At 45.5% G+C, this 20712-nt stretch overlaps 1 protein-coding gene across 4 annotated transcripts; it reads right to left on the bottom strand.

Annotated features, from left to right (window-relative positions):
- Positions 1-4351: 4351 nt before the first annotated feature.
- On the bottom strand, positions 4352-19483 carry NOLC1 (nucleolar and coiled-body phosphoprotein 1). Of its 4 annotated transcripts, none has more exons than XM_053583039.1 (13): positions 19286-19483; positions 15400-15455; positions 15126-15268; positions 14892-15022; positions 13552-13717; positions 10079-10191; positions 9545-9686; positions 7829-7957; positions 7518-7625; positions 6761-7402; positions 6474-6580; positions 6217-6309; positions 4352-6067 (listed from the first exon to the last, which is right to left on the bottom strand). In XM_053583039.1, the coding sequence occupies exons 1-13, from the start codon at positions 19403-19405 to the stop codon at positions 5909-5911; spliced, it is 2109 nt and encodes a 702-aa protein (XP_053439014.1). In that variant the 5' UTR covers positions 19406-19483; the 3' UTR covers positions 4352-5908. The 4 variants fall into 4 exon arrangements, with proteins under 4 accessions (XP_053439014.1, XP_053439016.1, XP_053439015.1 ...); XM_053583041.1 differs by having other exon boundaries at positions 9545-9680; XM_053583040.1 differs by having other exon boundaries at positions 15126-15265; positions 19286-19482.
- Between the last annotated feature and the right edge of the window lie 1229 nt (positions 19484-20712).

Below are 20712 nucleotides of genomic sequence, written 5' to 3'. Positions count from 1 at the left end.
CATTGTTAAAATGTCTATACTTCCCAAAGCAATCTACCTATTCAATGCCATTCCTATCAAAATACCAACATCGTACTTTCAAGATTTGGAAAAAATGATTCTGCGTTTTGTATGGAACCGGAAAAAACCCCGTATAGCTAAGGCAGTTCTCTGTAACAAAAATAAAGCTGGGGGCATCAGCATACAGATTTTAGTCTGTACTACAAAGCCATAGTGCTCAAGACAGCATGGTACTGGCACAAAAACAGAGACATAGACACTTGGAATCGAATTGAAAACCAAGAAATGAAACTAACATTTTACAACCACCTAATCTTTGATAAACCAAACAAGAACATACCTTGGGGGAAAGACTCCCTATTCAATAAATGGTGTTGGGAGAACTGGATGTCTACATGTAAAAGACTGAAACTGGACCCACACCTTTCCCCACTCACAAAAATTAATTCAAGATGGATAAAGGACTTAAATTTAAGGCATGAAACAATAAAAATCCTCCAAGAAAGCATAGGAAAAACACTGGAAGATATTGGCCTGGGGAAAGACTTCATGAAGAAGACTGCCATGGCAATTGCAACAACAACAAAAATAAACAAATGGGACTTCATTAAACTGAAAAGCTTCTGTACAGCTAAGGAGACAATAACCAAAGCAAAGAGACAACCTACACAATGGGAAAGGATATTTACATATTTTCAATCACACAAAAGCTTGATAACTAGGATCTATAGAGAACTCAAATTAATCCACATGAAAAAAGCCAACAATCCCATATATCAATGGGCAAGAGACATGAATAGAACTTTCTCTAAAGACGACAGACGAATGGCTAACAAACACATGAAAAAATGTTCATCATCTCTATATATTAGAGAAATGCAAATCAAAACAACCCTGAGATATCATCTAACCCCAGTGAGAATGGCCCACATCACAAAATCTCAAAACTGCAGATGCTGGCGTGGATGTGGAGAGAAGGGAACACTTTTACACTGCTGGTGGGACTGCAAACTAGTACAACCTTTCTGGAAGGAAGTATGGAGAAATGTCAAAGCACTCAAGCTAGACCTCCCATTCGATCCTGCAATCCCATTACTGGGCATCTACCCAGAAGGAAAAAAATCCTTTTATCATAAGGACACTTGTACTAGACTGTTTATTGCAGCTCAATTTACAATCACCAAAATGTGGAAACAGCCTAAATGCCCACCAACCCAGGAATGGATTAACAAGCTGTGGTATATGTATACCATGGAATACTATTCAGCCATAAAAAAATGGAGACTTTACATCCTTCGTATTAACCTGGATGGACGTGGAAGACATTATTCTTAGTAAAGCATCACAAGAATGGAGAAGCATGAATCCTATGTACTCAATTTTGATATGAGGACAATTAATGACAATTACGGTTATGGGGGGGGGGAACAGAAAGAGGGAAGGAGGGAGGGGGATGGGGCCTTGGTGTGTGTCACACTTTATGGAGGCAAGATATGATTGCAAGAGGGACTTTACCTAACAATTGCAATCAGTATAACCTGGCTTATTGTACCCTCAATGAATCCCCAACAATAAAAAATAAATAAATAAATAAAAAATAGACAACTAAAAAAAATAAAAAATTAAAAAATAGAAAACTTAGCTGGGTGTTGTGGCGGGCACCTGTAGTCCCAGCTACCTGAGAAGCTGAAGCAGGAAAATTGCTTGAACCCAGGAGTTTGAGGTTGCTTTGAGCTACGATGAGGCCATGGCACTGTAGCCTAGGCAACAAAGCAAGTCTGTTGTGTCAAAAAAAAAAAAGCTAGTCCAGCTTCTTACACAAGAACCCCACCTTGGGTTCTTGTAGGCAAGAGCCCCACCTGCTGGCTCGTTAGTAACTGCAGACAGTTTAAGCAGGCTCTGCAGCAGAGATCTGACAACTTGTGGGGTCAGGTGGTAATTTTGCTTTCCTGGCAGAACACGAGTATGGCATTGGACTATCAACTCCTTAATATAAAATGGAAAAAAATAAATTATTAACTCCTGACTTGGGTGCAAAAGGCCATTGGTATTAAAACCTCAGTTGAATCCAGCATTATCTTTTCCCTATCTTCCACAAATCTCCATCTTTTTTTTCCCCCAGACATCTCCATCTTAAAGGACCTCTTCTCACTGGAAAATATTTCTTCTTCCTTGCATGCTATGTTCTCATACCTGGCAAACTAATATGCTCTTAAGAATCCTGGCATGTTTTTTCTTGCTTGTCCCCTTAGCAGTGCTACTCTAATCCTCAGCTTGGGACAGAACTCTGCAGTGTACAGAAATCCTTCCCATGCCTGACTTCCACCATTAGACACGGAACTCTCAGGGCACAGACCAGGGCACAGACAGTGGCTCACGCCTGTAATTCTAGCACTCTTGGGGGCCAAGGTGGAAGGCACTTGAGCTAGGAGTTAGAGACTAGCCTGAGCAAGAGCAAGACCCCATCTTTACTAAAAATAAAAAAATTAGCTGGGCATTGCTGTACCTGAAGTCCAAGCTACTTGGGAGGCTAAAGCAAGAGGATCACTTGAGCCCAAGAGTTTGAGGTTGCTATGAGCTATGATGATGCCACTCTACTGAAGGTAACCGAGTGCCATTCTGTCTCAAAAACAAATAGGGTTGGTGCCCGAAGCTCAGTGGGTAGGGTGCTGGCCACATACACTGAGGCAGGCAGGTTTGAACCTGGCCCCAGGCCTGCTAAACAACTATAACAAAAAATAGCCAGGCATTGCAGTGGACACCTGTGGTCCCAGTAGCTTGGGAAGCTGAGGCAAGAAAATTGCTTAAGCCCATGAGTTAGAGGTTGCTGTGAGCTGTGATGTCATGCCATTCTGCCACGGGTGACATAGTGAGACTGTCTCAAAAAAAAAAAAAAAAAAAAAAAAAGACACCTGGGAGCTTTCCAAAAAATCCCTGTACCCAGGTCCCACCAGAGAACATGAGGGTTTGACTAAACAGGTCTTGAGAGGTGTCCCTGGGTATTTGTCAGATGATTCTAATTTTCAGCTGGTGTCATGACTTGCTGATTTAGATCTGGGTTTGGCAAACTTTTCTGTAAAGGGTCATATATTGAGTATTTTATGCTTTGTGGGTCATTTGTAAGATCTATCACGATAGACCTTAAAAAAAACAGACAGGTTGGGCTCAGTGACTCATGCCTGTAATCCTAGCACTCTGGGAGGCCAAGGCAGGTGAATAGCTTTGAGTTCAAGACCAGCATCAGCAAAAAACAAGACCTCGTCTCTACTAAAAATAGAAAAATTGAGGCAAGAGGATCACTTGAGCCTAGGAGTTGGAGGTTACTGTGAGCTATAATGCCACAGCACTCAACCCAGGGCAACAGCTTGAGACTCTGCCTGAAAAAAAAATAAATAAATAAAATACGACAGTGGCCACATGTGATGGCTCATGCCTATAATTCCAGCACTTTGGAAAGCCAAGGTAGGAGGACCGCTTTAGGCCAGGAACTTGAGACCAGCATGGGCAACAGGAAGAACCTGTTTCTAAGAAAAGAAAAAAAGGCTCAGCACCTGTAGCTCAGTGGCTAGGGTCCTGGCCACATACATCAGGGCTAGGGGTTCAAACCCAGCCTGGGCCTGCCAAACAATAACTACAACAAAAAAATAGCCAAGCTTTGTGGCGGGCGCCTGTCGTTCCAGCTACTTAGAAGGCTGAGGCAAGAGAATCACTTAGGCCCAAGAGTCTGAGATTGCTGTGAGTTGTGATGCCACAGTACTCTACCGAGGACAACACAGTGAGACTGTCTCAAAAAAACCATAGGCTGGAAGCAGAGGCACACATCTGTAATCCTAGCACCGTGGGAGGCTGAAGCAGGTGGATTATCTGAGCTCAGGAGTCTTGAGCAAGAGCAAGACCCCGTCTCTAAAAAATAGTTGAGCCAGGCCTTGTGGCATGCACCTGTAGTCCCTGCTACTCAGGAGGCTGAGGCAAGAGGGTCACTGGAGCCCAAGAGTTTGAGGTTGCTGCGAGCTATGAAGCCACAGTACTTTACGCAGGGCAACAAAGTGAGACTGTCTCAAAACAAAACAAACTAAAACCCAGAAAGACCACTCTTAGCTTGAAGGTAATAAAAAAACAAGCCATGGGCTGAATCTGGCCTCTAGGCCATTTTGCCCAGCTCAATTTACACTATGCATAGGCACCTACCTTGAGACAAGGTATGGCCAAGAAAAACCAGCAAGCTGGGGCCAAGAAGCCTCTGCAGAGAACTCACTCATCTGGACAGCTGGCCGTCTACCTGGCATCCAAGTTATTCTGGTTTGGATAGAGGTGGTAGGGGTTTAGTCTCAAAATAATAAAACTTCCAAGACACATTATAAACCAGCCAGTTTATTATTTTGTATTAAGATGTAGAACTTTTACCATGCAGACTGAAATACCTATGTCAGCATGAACAGTGAATTTTCTTCCTAGAGGCAGTTACATGAAAAAAACAGATTAGTATCAGGTCACTTAGAGAGTCTGGAATCCAAACGAGGAGGTTAATCTTAAGAGGTCATCTGTGACAGCCTGGGATACTTTCCCACCACTGGGACAGCCCAGCCTCCAAAAGCTTATTGACTCTTCCCTACCCATCTTAATGTTCCTGAGCACTGCCACTGGTCACTTCTTACAGTCTTATAGTCAGCTAGCTTGGCCTAGAAGCTATACCACTGCTCACTGGTTTATGCTGTTAACTCCATGGTTACTAACAGTTAAGGTTCTGAAGGGGGCACATCAACTGCTCCCATATAACAATGAGACACAATAATCCTGCTAGGTTGTTCTCCCAAACCCTCTCCACTCAAGCCTCTCAAGATAATTATGTTTTGTAAAGCTTTCCTCCCATCCTCTAATGGTTACTATAAATTTACCAGATGTAACCTGCCTTCTGAGAATTGAGATTTTCAAGTTTGTTTTTCTACTTTCTTAATCAGTGATTCCCAACCACGTAGAAATTAATGAAACCAATTATGTCATCACTGCTACCAAGACAGAAATACCAAGAGAGACATATTTTTCAGATTAAATTAAATGTTATTTTGCTCTCTATAATGTAAAAAATGCAAAAAAGCAGTCCTTAACTTAGAATTCAATACTAGTAAGGGTCAAGTCATTGAAAAATGTCTTTCAACAGTAGAAAAGTTTGCTTTCAAATTAAAAAAACATGTATTGCAAACATTATGTAATAATAATAAAATGTCAAAAAAATTATACAGACTGACCCACAGCATTCACACACCAGAATTTTGCCTGCAACACAACAGTGAAATTTTACCAAAAAGTAAGTAGGTCCATGCTGGCTTCAGATCCAGACGTAATGAATGAGGATTAACTACAGAGTGCATGCTTAACATATACACAAACATCATCATTCTTTAATGGCCTCCAACACGGTTTTAAGGGAAGGAGAGATGAAATGTGGACATGTACACTCTCAAAGGCAGAATTCTCCTCCAATTATAAACTCATATGTATCGACCCTTTACTATGTCTTGGTTAATAGCTGAGATTTTTTTATCTATGGGAATCCACCTTTAAAAATCATAACAAAAATCAATAGGAAATGATTTAATATAAAACATACAAATTTCCCAGTATGAGTACTTACACAGAACAGGAAGAAAGGGACAACTAAAATAATTTTTGTTAAAAAATAACATTCCCCTTACCTTGTCCCTGCTATTCAACACTCAAAAACAAATCTGTACAAAACTAGGAACACAGAAAAGGACCAGAGATGGTATTATATTATAAAGTCTTAGGACCTACCCTAAACTTCTGTCTTTACCAACATCCTCCCCTAACAGAACTGAGGGTTCCAGGTCCATTTATGAGAATGAGTGGTCTCCAATCATCACCCCTGCATCACAAACGATGGTCCAGGTCATTCACTGTCAAACTTAACAGAATTGACCTGGACAGAGATGGAGCCTCCCCGGTAGCTGCCTCGCTTCTTCTTGGTTTTCTCATGCCGGAAGGATTTGCCTTTGGTGAACTTCAGAACCTGATTGGCTCGTTCCCCCCAGTCTCCAGCTGCACCTCGCTGGTAAGTAAAAGAGATGGTTAACACAGACACAAGGGCCTTGTCACTTTCTTCTTTCTATGCCCTACTCGAGGCAACCTGAACCAAAAGTTGTCCTCTCTTCCACCATCCTTCCTCCCCAAGAATGGCAAAGACCTTCCCTCTCTCACCTTGGCATCGAATGAGTTGTCTGCTACCCGAGAATCCACCTCAATTTCCTCCTCCTTGACCCTTCGGAATGGGGATGATGCCCTTTTTTCTCCCTAGAGAAGAATGAAGTAGGAAATTAAGAATGAGTGGTCATGTAACAGTTCCCCTAAGTGACATACATGTGTCAGGCCATGCCAGGTAGAGCTGTCAAAATGACTCTAGATTTTTCTTTCTACTATTATAAGGCGGCTGCAGCGAAGAAAGTGAGACAACTTACTTTCTTCCTCTTTGGAAACGTGTTGGGGGTATGGAGCTTTATCTTCTTGGCTTGAGGAGTCTCTGCCTCCTTAGCAGCTTCATTCTGCTTTTGCTTCTTACCTGAACCTACAAAAACAAAAAGCCAGACTCAGAAGACCAGTTTCCTGTTCCCTCTCCCAGGTTCCCACACCAAGGGTTTGCAACTGGACGCCTATTAGTGGGCCTCCTCTCCCCTCACCACCACAAAGAGTATATCCCATCCTGATTTGGGGGCACAAAACCCAGAGGGCAGTCTTTGATACAGACCTGGCTTGGAAACTGCCACTGGTGTCCTTTTCTTTTCTTCTACCTCTTCCTCACCATCCTTGGCTGCTTTTCCATTTTGGGAAGTCAGTGCAGCAGTACCATTGGCCTTGAGGGCTTGTGGTCTTGGAGTACCCTTACCCTTGGGCTTTTCTTCCTCCTCCTCCTCACTAGAATCATCAGATGAAGAACTGGTGCTGCTCTCAGCCTTTACTTTCTTTGTGGAGGCTGGCTTAGAAGGAGCTACACCTCCTGCTGCCTTCTGTGGCTTAACTAGGGATTTAGATGTCTTCTCTTCCACTTCCTCCTCACTACTGGAGCTGTTTGAATCAGAGCTGCTGTCCTTTCCACCCTGAGGAGCCTGCTTGGCAGGCAGAGATGGAGCTGCTTTGGCAGTTGCCTTGGACTTTGGGGTGGCCATAGTCTTCTCTGCCTTTTCCTCCTCACTAGAACTGCTCTCTTCCTCGCTGGAGCTGCTATCTGCTTTTCTTATAAAAGGCTTCTGGCCACTGCCTGTAGACTGTTTGGGAGCTGTAGCTGCCTTAGCTGTAGGTGTCTTGGTAGTGGTGGCTAGCTTATTACTTGAGGAACTCTTCTTGCTGCTCACTGGCTTGGAAGGAGTTTCGTCCTCAGAGCTGTCAGAGTCTAGATAGAGAAGGGACAGAATAAACAGGTCCCCAAATCAGATTCCAGGGAGCCCTCCAGCAGCTATCCAAGGGCTAGAGTATCCCACTGAATTGAGTACCACCATATGCCTTACCTGAACTGTCTGAAAAACTTTCTGCTGCCTTCTTTGCTGGAGCTGGTTTGGTGGCTGCTTTAGAGATGACTGCCTTAGTTGGTTTCTTTTCTTCCTCAGAACTGGAATCTGGGGAGAACTTGTGGCATTATCCTCAGTCCAGAATCCCAACCTCCCAGAACAGTAATAAAAAGAACATGAAGAGATATACAAAGCCTTAGCCTTTTTTGCATTACCAAACCAATAGAGGGACAGATGATTCCTCTCTGCTTTATTCCTCATACCCTCACCCTGGCCGAATCTTAGGGAGAAATTGCATCCCTCTGACTCACCAGACTCATCACTGCTGTCTTCACTGCTTTCCACAGGCTGTTTCTTTTCTATAGCTTTCTTGGAAGCCTGGGTTCCCAAGGACTTCTTCAGTGAGGGAGTGGAAGGTGGGGGGACTGAACTGTAGGGACCTGTTTAAAAGACACAGTGTGGTAGTTGGCCAGTCACATACACTGGGGCTGGCGGGTTAGAACCCACCCCAGACCTGCTAAACAAAAACAACTACAACAATCACCAAAAAAATGGGCGGGGTAGGGGTGGTGGCGCCTGTGGCTCAGTGAGTAGAGCACCGGCCCCATATACCTAGAGTGGCGGGTAGAAACCTGGCCCCGGCCAAACTGCAACAACAACAAAAAATAGGCGAGACTCAGCACCTGTGGCTCAAGTGGCTAAGGTGCCAGCCACAGACACCTGAGCTGGTGTGTTCGAATCCAGCCCTGTCCTGCCAAACAACAATGACATCTGCAACCAAAAAATAGCCAGGCATTGTGGCAGGCACCTGTAGTCCCAGCTACTTGGGAGGCAAAAGCAAGAGAATCACTTGAGCCCAGGAATTGGAGGTTGCTACAAGCTGTCACGGCACTCTACCCAGGGCAACAGCTTAAGGCTCTGTCTCAAAAAAAAAAAAAAAAAATAGCCAGGTGTTGTGGTGGGTGCCTGTAGTCCCAGCTGCTCGGGAGGCTGAAGCAAGAGAATAGCTCTAAGCCCAAGAGCTGAAGGTTGCTGTGAGCTGTGATGCCACCATACTCTACCGAGGGTGACAAAGTGAAACTATCTCTTAAAAAAAAAAAAGGCCAGACGTTGTGGTGGGTACCTGTGGTCTCAGCTGCTTGGGAGGCTGAGGCAAGAGAACTGCTTGAGCCCCAAGAGTTTTGAGATTGATGTAAGTTGTAACGCTAGGGTCCTCTACCCAGGGCAACATAGCAAGACTCTGTCTCAAAAAGACAAAAATTTAAAAATTAGATAGGTGTGGTGGGGTAGGTTTGTAGTCCCAGCTAGCTGGGAGGCTGAGGCAAGAGGATCCCTTGAGCCCAGAAATTTGAGGTGGATGTGAGCTATGACGCCAGGGCATTCTACGCAAGGTGACAGAGTGAGACCTACGTCTCAAAAAAATAAAAAGTACAGGGCAGCATCTGTGGCTCAAATGAGTAGGGCGCTGGCCCCATATGCCAGAGGTGGCAGGTTCAAACCCAGCCTAGGCCAAAACTGCAAAAATAAAATAAAATAAATAAAAAGTACAAAAAATTTAAAACATGTGCACGAATTCTTCCTGATACTTCTAGAAACAGAGCTTAACTTCCCTACTACCCTTGAGTGTGGGCTAAAACCAGTGACTCATTTCTAATAAACCATGGTGTCACTTCTCAGTCTAGGTTATACAAGGCATTGCAGCTTCTTCTGTGTAATCTTGAATCATTAGCTCTGGGAGAAGCTAGCTAGCATGTCATGAGGACACTAAGCAGCAAAATGGAGAGGTCCAAGTAGTTATGGCAACGGGTCCCTGGTCGCAGTTGCGCAGCTTCACTCCCCATGTCCATCACCTGTTTCTTTCTTTCTTTTTTTTTTTTTTTGAGACAGAGCCTCAAGCTGTTGCCCTGGGTAGAGTGCCATGGCATCACAGATCACAGCAACCTCCAACTTCTGGGCTCAAGCGACTCTCCTGCCTCTGCCACCCAAGTAGCTGGGACTACAGGCACCTGCCACAATGCCCGGCTAACCTGGTTTTTTCTTCATGGGTTTTTTCTGATCCTCTTCCTCTTCACTGGAGGAGTCTTCACTGCTGGAACTCTTCTGGGTAGAGCTGACAGCTGTTTTCACTGGAGCTTTGGCAATGACTTGTTTTTTAGGTACAGTCTGTATCTGAGAGAAAATCAATTACCACAAAACACATTGACCCATGGTTCGGCACCCAAAGCTTGTTAGGGTGCTGGCCACATACACTGGGGCTGGTGGGTTTGAACCTGGCCCAGGCCTGTTAAACAACGACAACTACAACAAAAAAATAGTCGGGCATTGTGGCGGGCATCTGTAGTCCCAGCTACCTGGGAGGCTAAGGCAAGAGAATTGCTTAAGCCCAAGAATTTGAGGTTGCTGTGAGCTGTGATGCCATAGCACTCTACCGAGGGCAACAAAATGAAACTGTCTAAAAACAAAACTGATCCAACTAATCCTGCCAGGGAATGGAAACACAGACACACACATGCACATCCTGCCCTGGTCTCCTTTTCCCTGATAGGAGTTATGGTCCAGACCTTCTTGTGAACGGCTGGTGTCTTCTCTTCCTCTGAGTCATCACTGCTACTGCTACTGCTACTGCCAGCTGCTTTACCATTGGTTACTTTAGGTGCTATTCGAACTGACGTACCTAAGAAACAATACCAAGTATGAGGGTAAGTCAGAGAACCATTAAAAACCTTCCTACCAGCGGAGAACTTAGAGGAGTTGATCAATTCTTTTTTTCCTTTTTTTTTGCGGTTTCTGGCTGGGGCTGGGTTTGAACCGCCACCTCCGGCATATGGGGCCGGCGCCCTACTCCTTTGAGCCACAGGTGCTGCCCAGGAGTACCGATTCTGTCAACTTTACACCAGCCATGAAGGAGAATGCCATAACTTATCATATCAAAGGGTAACTTTCCTGTCCAACTCCAGAGTAAAAGTCTCTAAAGTAAGATGATATGGGACCAGTGCAGTGTCTAATGCCTATAATCCAAGCACTCTGGGAGGCCTAGGTGGGTGAATTGCCTAAGCTAATGTGTTCAAGACCAGCCTGAGCAAAAGCGAGACCCCAACTCTATAAAACAGCCGAGGGGCAGCGCCCATAGCTCAGTGGGTAGGGCACCAGCCACATACACCAAGGTGGATGGGTTTGAACCCAGCCCAGGCCAGCTAAATAACAATGACAACCACAACAAAAAACAATAGCTGGGCTATTGTGGCAGGCACCTGTAGTCCCAGAAACTTGGGAAGCTGAGGCAAGGTGCAAAACAGCCAAGCTACTTGGGAGGCTAAGGCAAGTGCCCATAATCCCAGCTACTCAGGAGGGACTGTGGCAGGTGCCCGTAGTCCCAGTTACTCAGGAGGCTGAGGCAAGAGAATCACTTGAGCCCAAGAATTTGAGGTTGCTGTGAGCTATGACATCATGGCACTCTACCAAGGACCACAAAGTGAAACTCTGTCTCCAGGAAAAAAAAAAAAAAAAAGGCTCAGCGCCTATAGCTCAGTGAGAAGGACCATTGGCCACATACACCGAGGCTGGCGGGTTTGAGCCCAGCCTGGGCCTGCTAAAATACAGTAACAATTGCAACCAAAAATAAATAAATAAAAATAAATAAAGCCAGACACGGTGGCTCATACCTGAGCTCACAAGTTCAAGACCAGACTGAGCCAGACCAAGACCCTGTCTCTAAAAATTAGCCGGGCATTGTGGTGGGTACCTGTAGTCCCAGCTTCAGGAGGCTGAGGCAAGAGAATCACTTAAGCCCAAGAGTTTGAGGTTGCTGTATGCTGTGAGGCCTCAGCACTCTTACTTAGGGTGACGAAGTGAGATTCTATCTCAAAATAAATAAATAAATAAATAATAAAATAAAACAAAATGAGATGATACAAATAAGTTAACTATAACCTCAACCAGTTGAGATGGCTCTTGTCTGTAATCCCAGCATTTTGTGAGGCTAAGGTGGAAGGACTGATTGAGCCTAAGAGTTCAAGACCAGCCTGGGCAACATAGCAAGACTTGCATCTCTACAAAAATTAAAACAAAACTGGGCGGTGCCTGTGGCTCAAGGGGTAGGGCGCCGGTCCCATATGCCGGAGGTGGCGGGTTCAAACCCAGCCCCGGCCAAAAACCAAAAAAAAAAAAAAAAATTAAAACAAAACTAAATAAAAAAAGAAAAAGTATGGCTTGGCGCCTGTGGCTCAAGTGGCTAAGGCGCCATCCACATACACCTAAGCTGGCAGGTTCGAATCCAGCCCGGGCTGCCAAACAATGATGGCTGCAACTAAAAAATAGCCGGGGGCAGCACCTGTGACTCAAAGGAGTAGGGCGCCAGGCCCATATGCCGGAGGTGGCAGGTTCAAACCCAGCCCTGGCCAAAAACTGCAAAAAAAAAAAAAATTGCTGGGCATTATGGCAGGCACCTGTAGTCCCAGCTACTTGGGAGGCAGAAGCAGGAAACTCACTTGAGCCCAGGAGTTGGAGGTTGCTATGAGCTGTGATATGCCATAGCACTCTACCCAGGGTGACAGCTTGAAGGTCTGTCTCAAAACAAAATAAATAAATAAATAAAAATAAAGAAAGAAAGAAATAAAAGAAAAACAGCCAGGTGCGATAGCTGGCACCCGTAGTCCCAGTTACTCAAGAGGCTAAAGCAAGATCTCCTGAGGTCAGGAACTCCAGGGTGCAGTGAGCTATGATATCACAGAGAGAGATCCTGACTTTAAAAAAATGAAAAAGGGGGCGGCGCCTGTGGCTCAGTGAGTAGGGCGCCGGCCCCATGTGCCGAGGGTGGCAGGTTCAGACCCAGCCCCGGCCAAACTGCAACAGAAAAATAGCTGGACGTTGTGGCACGCGCCTGTAGTCCCAGCTGCTCGGGAGGCTGAGGCAAGAGAATCGCGTAAGCCCAAGAGTTAGAGGTTGCTGTGAGCCATGTGACGCCACGGCACTCTACCCAAGGGCGGTACAGTGAGACTCTGTCTCTACAAAAAAATAAATGAAAAAGGAGCTGGTGCCTGTGGCTCAGTGGGTAGGGCGCCAGCCCCATATACTGAGTGTGGTGGGCTAGAACCCAGCCCTGGCCAAACTGCAACAAGAACAACAAAAAATAGCTAGGCGTTGTGGCAGGTGCCTGTAGTCCCAGCTACTTTGGAGGCTAAGGCAAAAGAATTGCCTAAGCCCAGGAGTTGGAGGTTGATGTGAGCTGTGACATCATCACACTCTACCTAGAATGATAAAGTGAAACTCCATCTCTTTCAAAAAAAAAAAAAAAAGGAAAAGGCTAGCATTCTGGGAGGTCGAGGCGGGTGGGACTGCTTAAGCTCAGGAGTTTGAGACTCTGAAGATGATTTTTAGTCTTTACTTAAAATAGAAAACTAGCCAGGCTTATTGGCAGGTACCTGTAGTCCCAGCTACTAAGAAGGATGAGGCAATAGGATTGCTTAAGCCCAAGTTTGAGGTTGCTGTGAGCTATGACGCCATGGCATTCTACCCAGGGTGATAGAGTAAGACTCTATTGGGGGGGTGGGGAGGAAGAAAGGGAACGGAAATGGGAGGGAGAAAGGAAGGGGAAGGGAAGGAAATGAAAAAGGAGGTATAATTCAGGGACAGGGGCATTTGACTGCCAAAAAAAACAGAAACAAGGGTGGAGCCTGTGGCTCAAGGAGTAGGGAACCGGCCCCATATACCAGGGTGGCAGGTTTATGCCCGGCCCCGGCCAAAACTGCAAAAAAAAAAAAAGAAACAATTTCTTTCCTTGCTACAGTAACTGTTTATTTATTAGCTCCTAATTATGATCTCACTATTAGTGATAAAAAGCTTTTCATAAAAAACATTAATCAATACCTCTAATTCAACAACAAGTACCATGTCAGCCCTGTGCCTAACGAGTACTTTTTAAAAATGAAAAAACTCCTCAGACTCTTAAACTGCTGGGATTACCCCTAGCAATTTTAATACCAGTCACCAGAGCAATCTGGTCTGTAGCCTAGCCTATTGTGAACAGAAACATTACCTGGTTTGATAGGGGCTTTAGCCTGAGCTTTAGCTACAATAGGTGTTGTCTTTGGCTTCTGGTTCTTTGGTGCCTCATCATCTGAGCTTGAATCAGAATCAGAATCTGAGCTCTCGGCCTTCTTAGGAGGAGCTTTGGCTGCCTTGGCTTGGGGTTTAACTCCCTTCTGTTAGAAAACACACAAGGAGAGGAATCAGCAAAAGCTTCTGTATACCAACAGAAAATCCCAGGTTCCTGTTACTTTTTAGGGACCCATAGCAGTAAGAGTGAAACAGAATATGAAAAGGACAAAAAACTCTTAATAAGAGACAAAAAATTAGCCGGGCCTTGTGGCAGGCACTTGTAGTCCCAGCTACTCAGGAGGCTGAGGCAAGAAATCGCCTAAACCCAGGAGTTGGAGGTTGCTGTGAGCTGTGATGCTACAGCACTCTACCAAGGGTGATAAAGTGAGACTCTCTCTTAAAAAAAAAAAAAAAAGAGAGAGAGACAAAAAATTTGTAATCCCAGCACTCTGGGAGAGGCTTAGTCGGGTGGATCGCAAGAACGAGACCCTGTTTCTAAAAAATAGCAGGGCATTGTGGTGGGTGCCTGTAGTCCCAGCTACTTGGGAGATTAAGTCAACAGAATCATCTGAGCCCAAGAGTTTGAGGTTGCTGTGAACTATGAAGCCATGGCACTCTACCCAGGACAAGAGAGTGAGGCTCTGTCTTAAAAAACAAACAAAAAGTTCAGCTTATGTATTGGCCCTGCCCCTGCCATATCCTGCCAAGAGCTCCCAACAAAACGATCTGGTTTTTTTTGTTTGTTTTTTTGAGACAGAGTCTCAAGCTGTCGCCCTGGGTAGAGTGCTGTAGCGTCACAGCTCACAGCAACCTCCAACTCTTGAGCTTAAGCGATTCTCTTGCTTCGGCCTCCCAAGTAGTTAGGACTACAGGTGTGGGCCACAATGCCTGGCTATTTTATTGTTGTAATTGTCATTGTTGGTTGGCAGGCCCAGGCTGGATTCAAACCTGCCAGGTCCGGTGTATATGGCTGGCACCCTAGCCGCTGAGCTACAGGTATCTAGCCAAAAAAACAATCTTATTCCTGGAGCCCTAAGCAGTATCCCAGAAGAACCCAAACCCTTCAAGCAGAATGGGTGAAATTTCCTCTAGACTCTGAGCCAGGCTTCAACCTCACACATTCTTCCTAGACTTCATACTTCTATTACCTCTCTGAAAATCCCCAGATTATTGTCTCCATAATCACCTATTCTACAGCTACCATCAAGCCTTGGTCACAGCTAGAGACTGAGATTTTCAATTTCCTTTTTTCCCCCTTTCCTTCCCACAGTTTCAGACCTGAACAGGTTTTTTCTTTTTGTCTTTCTCTTCCTCCTCATCACTGGATTCTTCACTACTGCTGCTCTCTGATGCTTTAGTCACAGCCTTTGCAGGATGCTGAGGCAAACTGCCCCGCTTGACAGGTACAGCTGAACGAAAAGCACAGGTCCCATTAAGAATCAGCCATGTGACAGACGCAGGCTGAAAATTATTTTCCTGGAGCCACCAAACCCCATCCCCTGCCTATTTTACCAGCCTTCTTAGCTGGAGGCCCTTGAGGTTGTTCCTCCTCACTGCTGTCCTCACTGCTGTCACTGGATGAGGTCGTCTTCTTAGCCTTCTTAGTCACTGGTCCATTTGCTTGTAACTTCCTCTTTGGTGCCTTGGCAGACCTGCTAAGGCATATTAGGCTAATTTGTGGGAAATTGGGACCTTCTCAAACCAAGGAACACAGCACAGCACAGCCCACGGGGGATGGGGGGGTGCGGGGGGAGAAAATAGCCAAAGTGAAACAAGGAATGCTTACTTGAGCCAGAAGCTATAGATGTCCAAGAGGGAAGAGGCATTGGCATCTTGCTGTGTCTATAGAAGAAAAAGAGCTAAGTAAGGACATTTTATCCTAGTTATTTCAGGAAAAACCAGATTTTGTGTTATTCATTCATTAAATGTGACCTGTTTGGTACATACCTACTACATTTGGTATGTTTCATCTTTGTAAGACTTTTCCTATTAGCAGAAATCAGGAGAAAAATATTCTACTTGTGTATTTCCCAATTTTTGGTACTGAAAACTTGGGGTAGTCCTGTAATTGGTGGCACTATCTAATCCCTTGACTACCAATTTTTATTTATCAAAATCTCAAAAAAAAAAAAAATTCATCCTCAGGCCAGGCAAGATGGCCCATGCTGATAATCCCAACACTCTGGGAGGCCAAGGTGGATGGATTGGCTGAGCTCAGGAGTTCAAGACCAGCCTGAGCAAGACCAAGACCCTGTCTCTAAAAATAGCCAGGCATTGTGGCGGGTGCCTGTAGTTTCAGCTACTTCAGAGGCTGAAGCAAGAGGATTGCTTGAGCCCAAGAGTTTGAGGTTGCTGTGACCTATGATGCCGCTGCACTCTACCAAGGGCAACATAGTGAGACTCTGACTCAAAAAAAAAAAAAAAAAAAAAATCTCTTTACTCTAGCAATGCATTATGTAAGAATTTAACCCAATCCACTGAACAAGAATACACACACTAATACAAGAGGGAATTTGCTGTAATGTGGATTGTAATACCTAATTTTTGGAAATGAGCCTCCAAAAGAAGATTAGTAAATAATGTACGTTATGTATACATGATGTATATATACAGTAAAGAATCATATACATTAATAGTTTTTTAAGGGCCGGGCACTATGTCTCATGCCTGTAATGCTAGCACTCTGTGAGGCCAAAGCGGGTGGATTGCTTGAGGTCACCAGTTTGAGACAAGCTTGAACAAGAGACCCTGTCTCTAAAAATAGCCAGGCATTGTGGTAGGCACCTGAAGTCCCAGCTACTTGGAGGCTGAGGCAAGAGGACAGCTTAAGCCCAAAAGTTTGAGGTTGCTGTGTGCTATGACGCCTCAGCACTCTACCAAGGGCAACAAAGTGAGACTGTCTCAAAGTTTAAAAGGTTTTTTAAAATAATTAATTACACTGATAAATGTGGAATATTAACCATAGTAAACACAAGAGTAAAAGATCAGATCAGGCATGACACCTTATACCTATAATCCTAGCACTTTGGGAAGCTGAGATGGGAAGACTGCCTGAGCACAAAAATTTGAGACTAGCCTGGGCAGCATAACAAGACTCCAGGTCTACAAAAAAATTTTTAGATTAGCTGGGCATGTTGGTACACACCTACAGTCACAGATACAGAGACTTCATCTCTTTTTTAAAAAACAAAACAAAACACAATCAGGGTTAGTATGGAACTCACTGTTGTCACCTATTACTAAATGACCCTGGGCAAATTACTTAATCTGACTGCAATCTTCTCTATAAATTAGAGATAATACCATTAATCTCATTAATTTATTTTGATAAATCTGGTCCTCAGTAAGCTCTCCACAAAGGTTTTGTCACCTAAAACCAAAGAATTCTAACCTTGAAATGTTCAATTCCATCCAGTCCATTGTCAAAAACGTTCTATAATCTCCCTAACAGTCTGGGCGGCGCCTGTGGCTCAAGGAGTAGGGCGCCGGTCCCATATGCTGGAGGTGGTGGGTTCAAACCCAGCCCCGGCCAAAAACCACAAAAAAAAAAAAAAAAAAATCTCCCTAACAGTCAATTCAAAACAGTTCCAAAAAGAAAGCACATTATAGGCGGTGCCTGTGGCTCAAAGGAGTAGGGCGCTGGCCCCATATGCCAGAGGTGGTGGGTTCAAACCCAGCCCTGGCCAAAAACTGCAAAAAATAAATAAATAAAACCTTTAAAAAAAAAAAAAAAAAAAGAAGAAAGCACATTATTTTAGAGCACATGGCAGCTTGTCCCAGCTTAAGAAAGTTCTTTCTGGGGCGGTACCTGTGGCTCAATGAGTAGGGCGCCAGCCCCATATACAGAGGGTGGCGGGTTCGAACTCGGCCCCAGCCAAACTGCAGCAAAAAAATAGCCAGGAGTTGTGGCGGGCACCTGTAGTCCCAGCTACTCCGGAGGCTGAGGCAGGAGAATCCGCCTAGGCCCAAGAGCTGGAGGTTGCTATGAGCTGTGATGCCAGGGCACTCTACCGAGAGTGACAAAGTAAGACTCTGTCTCTTAAAAAAACAAAACAAAACAGAAAAAAAGGTCTTTCTGAGGAATGGGCGTGGTTGCTCACGCCTGTAATCCTAGCACTCTGGGAGGCTCAGTTGGGTGGATTCCCTGAGCTCAGGATTTTGAGACCAGCCTGAGCCAGAGTGAGACCTCATCTCTAAAAACAGCCAGGCATCGTGGCAGGTGCCTATAGTACCAGCTATTCAGGAAGCTGAAGCTGAGGCAGAACCAGGCGTGGTGGCTCACACCTGTAGTCCCAGCTACTTGGGAGGCTGAGGCAAGAGAATGGCTTAAGCCCAGGAGTTTGAGGTTGCTATGAGATATGATGCCACAGCACTCTACCAAAGGTGACAAAGTGAGACTTTGTCTCAAAAAAAAAAAAAGTTATTTCTAAGGGTGACCTGATCCCATCTTTTTGGAGCCTGCTTCTGCTGCAAAGAACAAGCCTTTCATCTTACTCATGCTACCATCCCTTCTGAACAAGACCTCTCTAACCTCCCTCAAGGTGTTTTCCCATGTAGGCATGTCTTTTTTTTTTTAAGATGTAGCTTACAAACCGATCCCCCTCCAAGTCCTCTTGTTCTTACCTGTCTGGAGCAACTAATAACCATAACTATAATAATAGCTTTCACTTATAGATACTTCCTTTGCACCATCAATGTGACTGCTACTTTTACTTATCTTACTGAAACTCACAAAAAGTCCTATGAAGTGGACTGACTAAGACATCCCTGTAGAAATAGAAACAGACTCAGAAAGGTTAAGTTGTTCCGGACACACATCTAAAAAGTGGCAGAGGCTCGGCGCCTGTAGCTCCATGGTTAGGGCGTGGGCCAGATACACGAGGCTGGAGGGTTCAAACCCTGCACAGGCCTGCTAAACTACAACTGCAAAAAAAAAAAAAATTTCCGGGCTTTGTGGCGGGTGCCTGTAGTCCCAGCTACTTGGGAAACTGAGGCTTAAGAGAATCACTGTGATGCCATAGCACTCTACCTAGGGCGACACAGTTGAGACTGTCTCAAAAAAATAATAAAAATAAAAAAGTGGCAGAGCCTGGTCCCAAACTTAGGTTGGTTTAATTCCATTAGCCAAACCTCCAAGCCCACTGCTAGGCCTGCTTGGTAGAGATACCATATATTACTCCTTCTGCATCAGTAGCAGAACCCTGCCTTGACTAATTCGTTTTCTTTACTAAAGAAAATCACAGCCTTCATTTCCAAGGTAATTTGATTTGTCTTTGAGTCCCAGATAAGTGCAATGGAGGATGAGATCAAATCACGCGTTGCCTCAGCCAACGAAAAGCCCCTCGGAAAGAACCAATTGATGCCAGCGTCGTCGGTGGGGCACAGCGCTAGCTCCCTGCCGCACTCCTACAGCCATGTGACCTGACGCTCTACGACTCACCAGTATAAAAAACAAAGACTCAGTGATATCTAGTCAGACCTGGTGAAAGAAGGACAGAGGCCCCAGGCTGTCTCTGGTCAACACAGAAAAGGTCGGCGCAAATAGTTCGCAGACCCTGGTACAGCGGACTCCACGGACACCATAGACGTCCCCATTAGGAAACCTAAGCATGTCAGGCCCTGTAGCCTTGTGGTCATTCGACCCCAATCTCCGCCCCAAGCCCGGGACTCACAGCTCCTGTCGCTTTGGCGAACTTATTGGCTACTCCTGAGAGTTGGTTATCGCGCAGAAAGCCGAGCACAAGGGGATACAAGTCGCTAGGAACCACGCGGCGAAAGCCGGCGTCCGCCATCCTCCAGGCAATACGCGTCACTACCGCCGACCACGCAGCACGCTTCAGGACTCGAGAACCCGACTGGAACAGTGGGAGGTCCGGTGTAACGTCATTGCTCCGCGCGGTCGCACAGCGGAAGGGGTAGGGCTTCATAGGGCAGTCCTGCCTCCACCTTGGATCAGGGTCAAGGCGACATCCATAGCTCTTTCCGGTCCCAGGCGTGCCTCCATCTTGGTTAAGGGCGCAGCCCACCGGCTACTTTATGGAGGCGGGGATCTGACGTCACTAATCACGCCCTCAGCCGTGGCGGGAAAACTCTGGACTTCCCGCGCGCTGTAGTCTTCCTGAGGAGGCGCCTTTTCTCAGTGCAGTGGTTTCCTACCCCACTGCTAGCTTTCGAATACTAGAATAACAAGTGGACAGGAGGGGTCGAGCTGCCCTTCTCTCTAGACATTGTCACGGGATCAGCCGCCCCATTCACGGCTGCTGCCTTTCGTCTCTACTGCTTCCAACAACACCCAGGGAGGCCCTTCTCAGATACCACCAGCCTTGACTCCTGCCTCTCCTTCAGAAACGCCTTCAAATTATTTATCCTGGGGGCTTCGGAATGTTGATTCTTAAAGCTGCCCCCTCCCTCAGTCATGACGTGCCTATAAAACAACCCTCCCACCTTTTTTACTATTCAGCCTTAGATCAGCTCCATGAAAAGGGGTCATGGGTCATAACTCCAACACAGTGCTAGACTTGCCACGTTCATTAATTCCATGTTCTGCCACATTTCAAGTCATGTTAGCAGTCAGCAATCACTTCAGTCCTACCCACTATTTGACTAATTTCCATCAATGCCCCTCAGGAAGGATAAGGATCCACTTCCTTTTTTTTTTTTAAACACAACTTATTCATTTTGATTTTTGGCCGGGGCTAGGTTTGAACCTGCCACCTCCGGCATGTGGGACCGGCACCCTACTCCTTGAGCCACAGGCGCCACCCTAGGATCCACTTCCTTATGGGACATACTTCTCCTTTGCCTTTCTCCTGTATAACTCCTATAGTTCCCTCTTCCCCAGAGTTCTATCCATGAGCATGCATTCTTTAAAACATTCAAGCATCTGCCAAGTTATCATCCTCAAGCTAAAATAGTGAACACAAATCAAATAGTGAATGTACACACAAACCCCAGTTTAGGAAACTTTTATTTGGAACTTTTTTTTTCTTCTTCCCCCTCACCCTTAAGGAAGTGTGAGCTTCCTCAAGGTTCTTACTATCTAAATCTCTTCCTAGGGGGCGCCTGTGGTAGGGCGCCGGCCCCATATACCGAGGGTGGC

The sequence above is a fragment of the Nycticebus coucang genome, chromosome 3 (genome assembly GCF_027406575.1).
Source record: "Nycticebus coucang isolate mNycCou1 chromosome 3, mNycCou1.pri, whole genome shotgun sequence".
NCBI classification, from domain to species: domain Eukaryota; kingdom Metazoa; phylum Chordata; class Mammalia; order Primates; family Lorisidae; genus Nycticebus; species Nycticebus coucang.
This window is presented reverse-complemented; position numbering and strand designations above follow the sequence as displayed.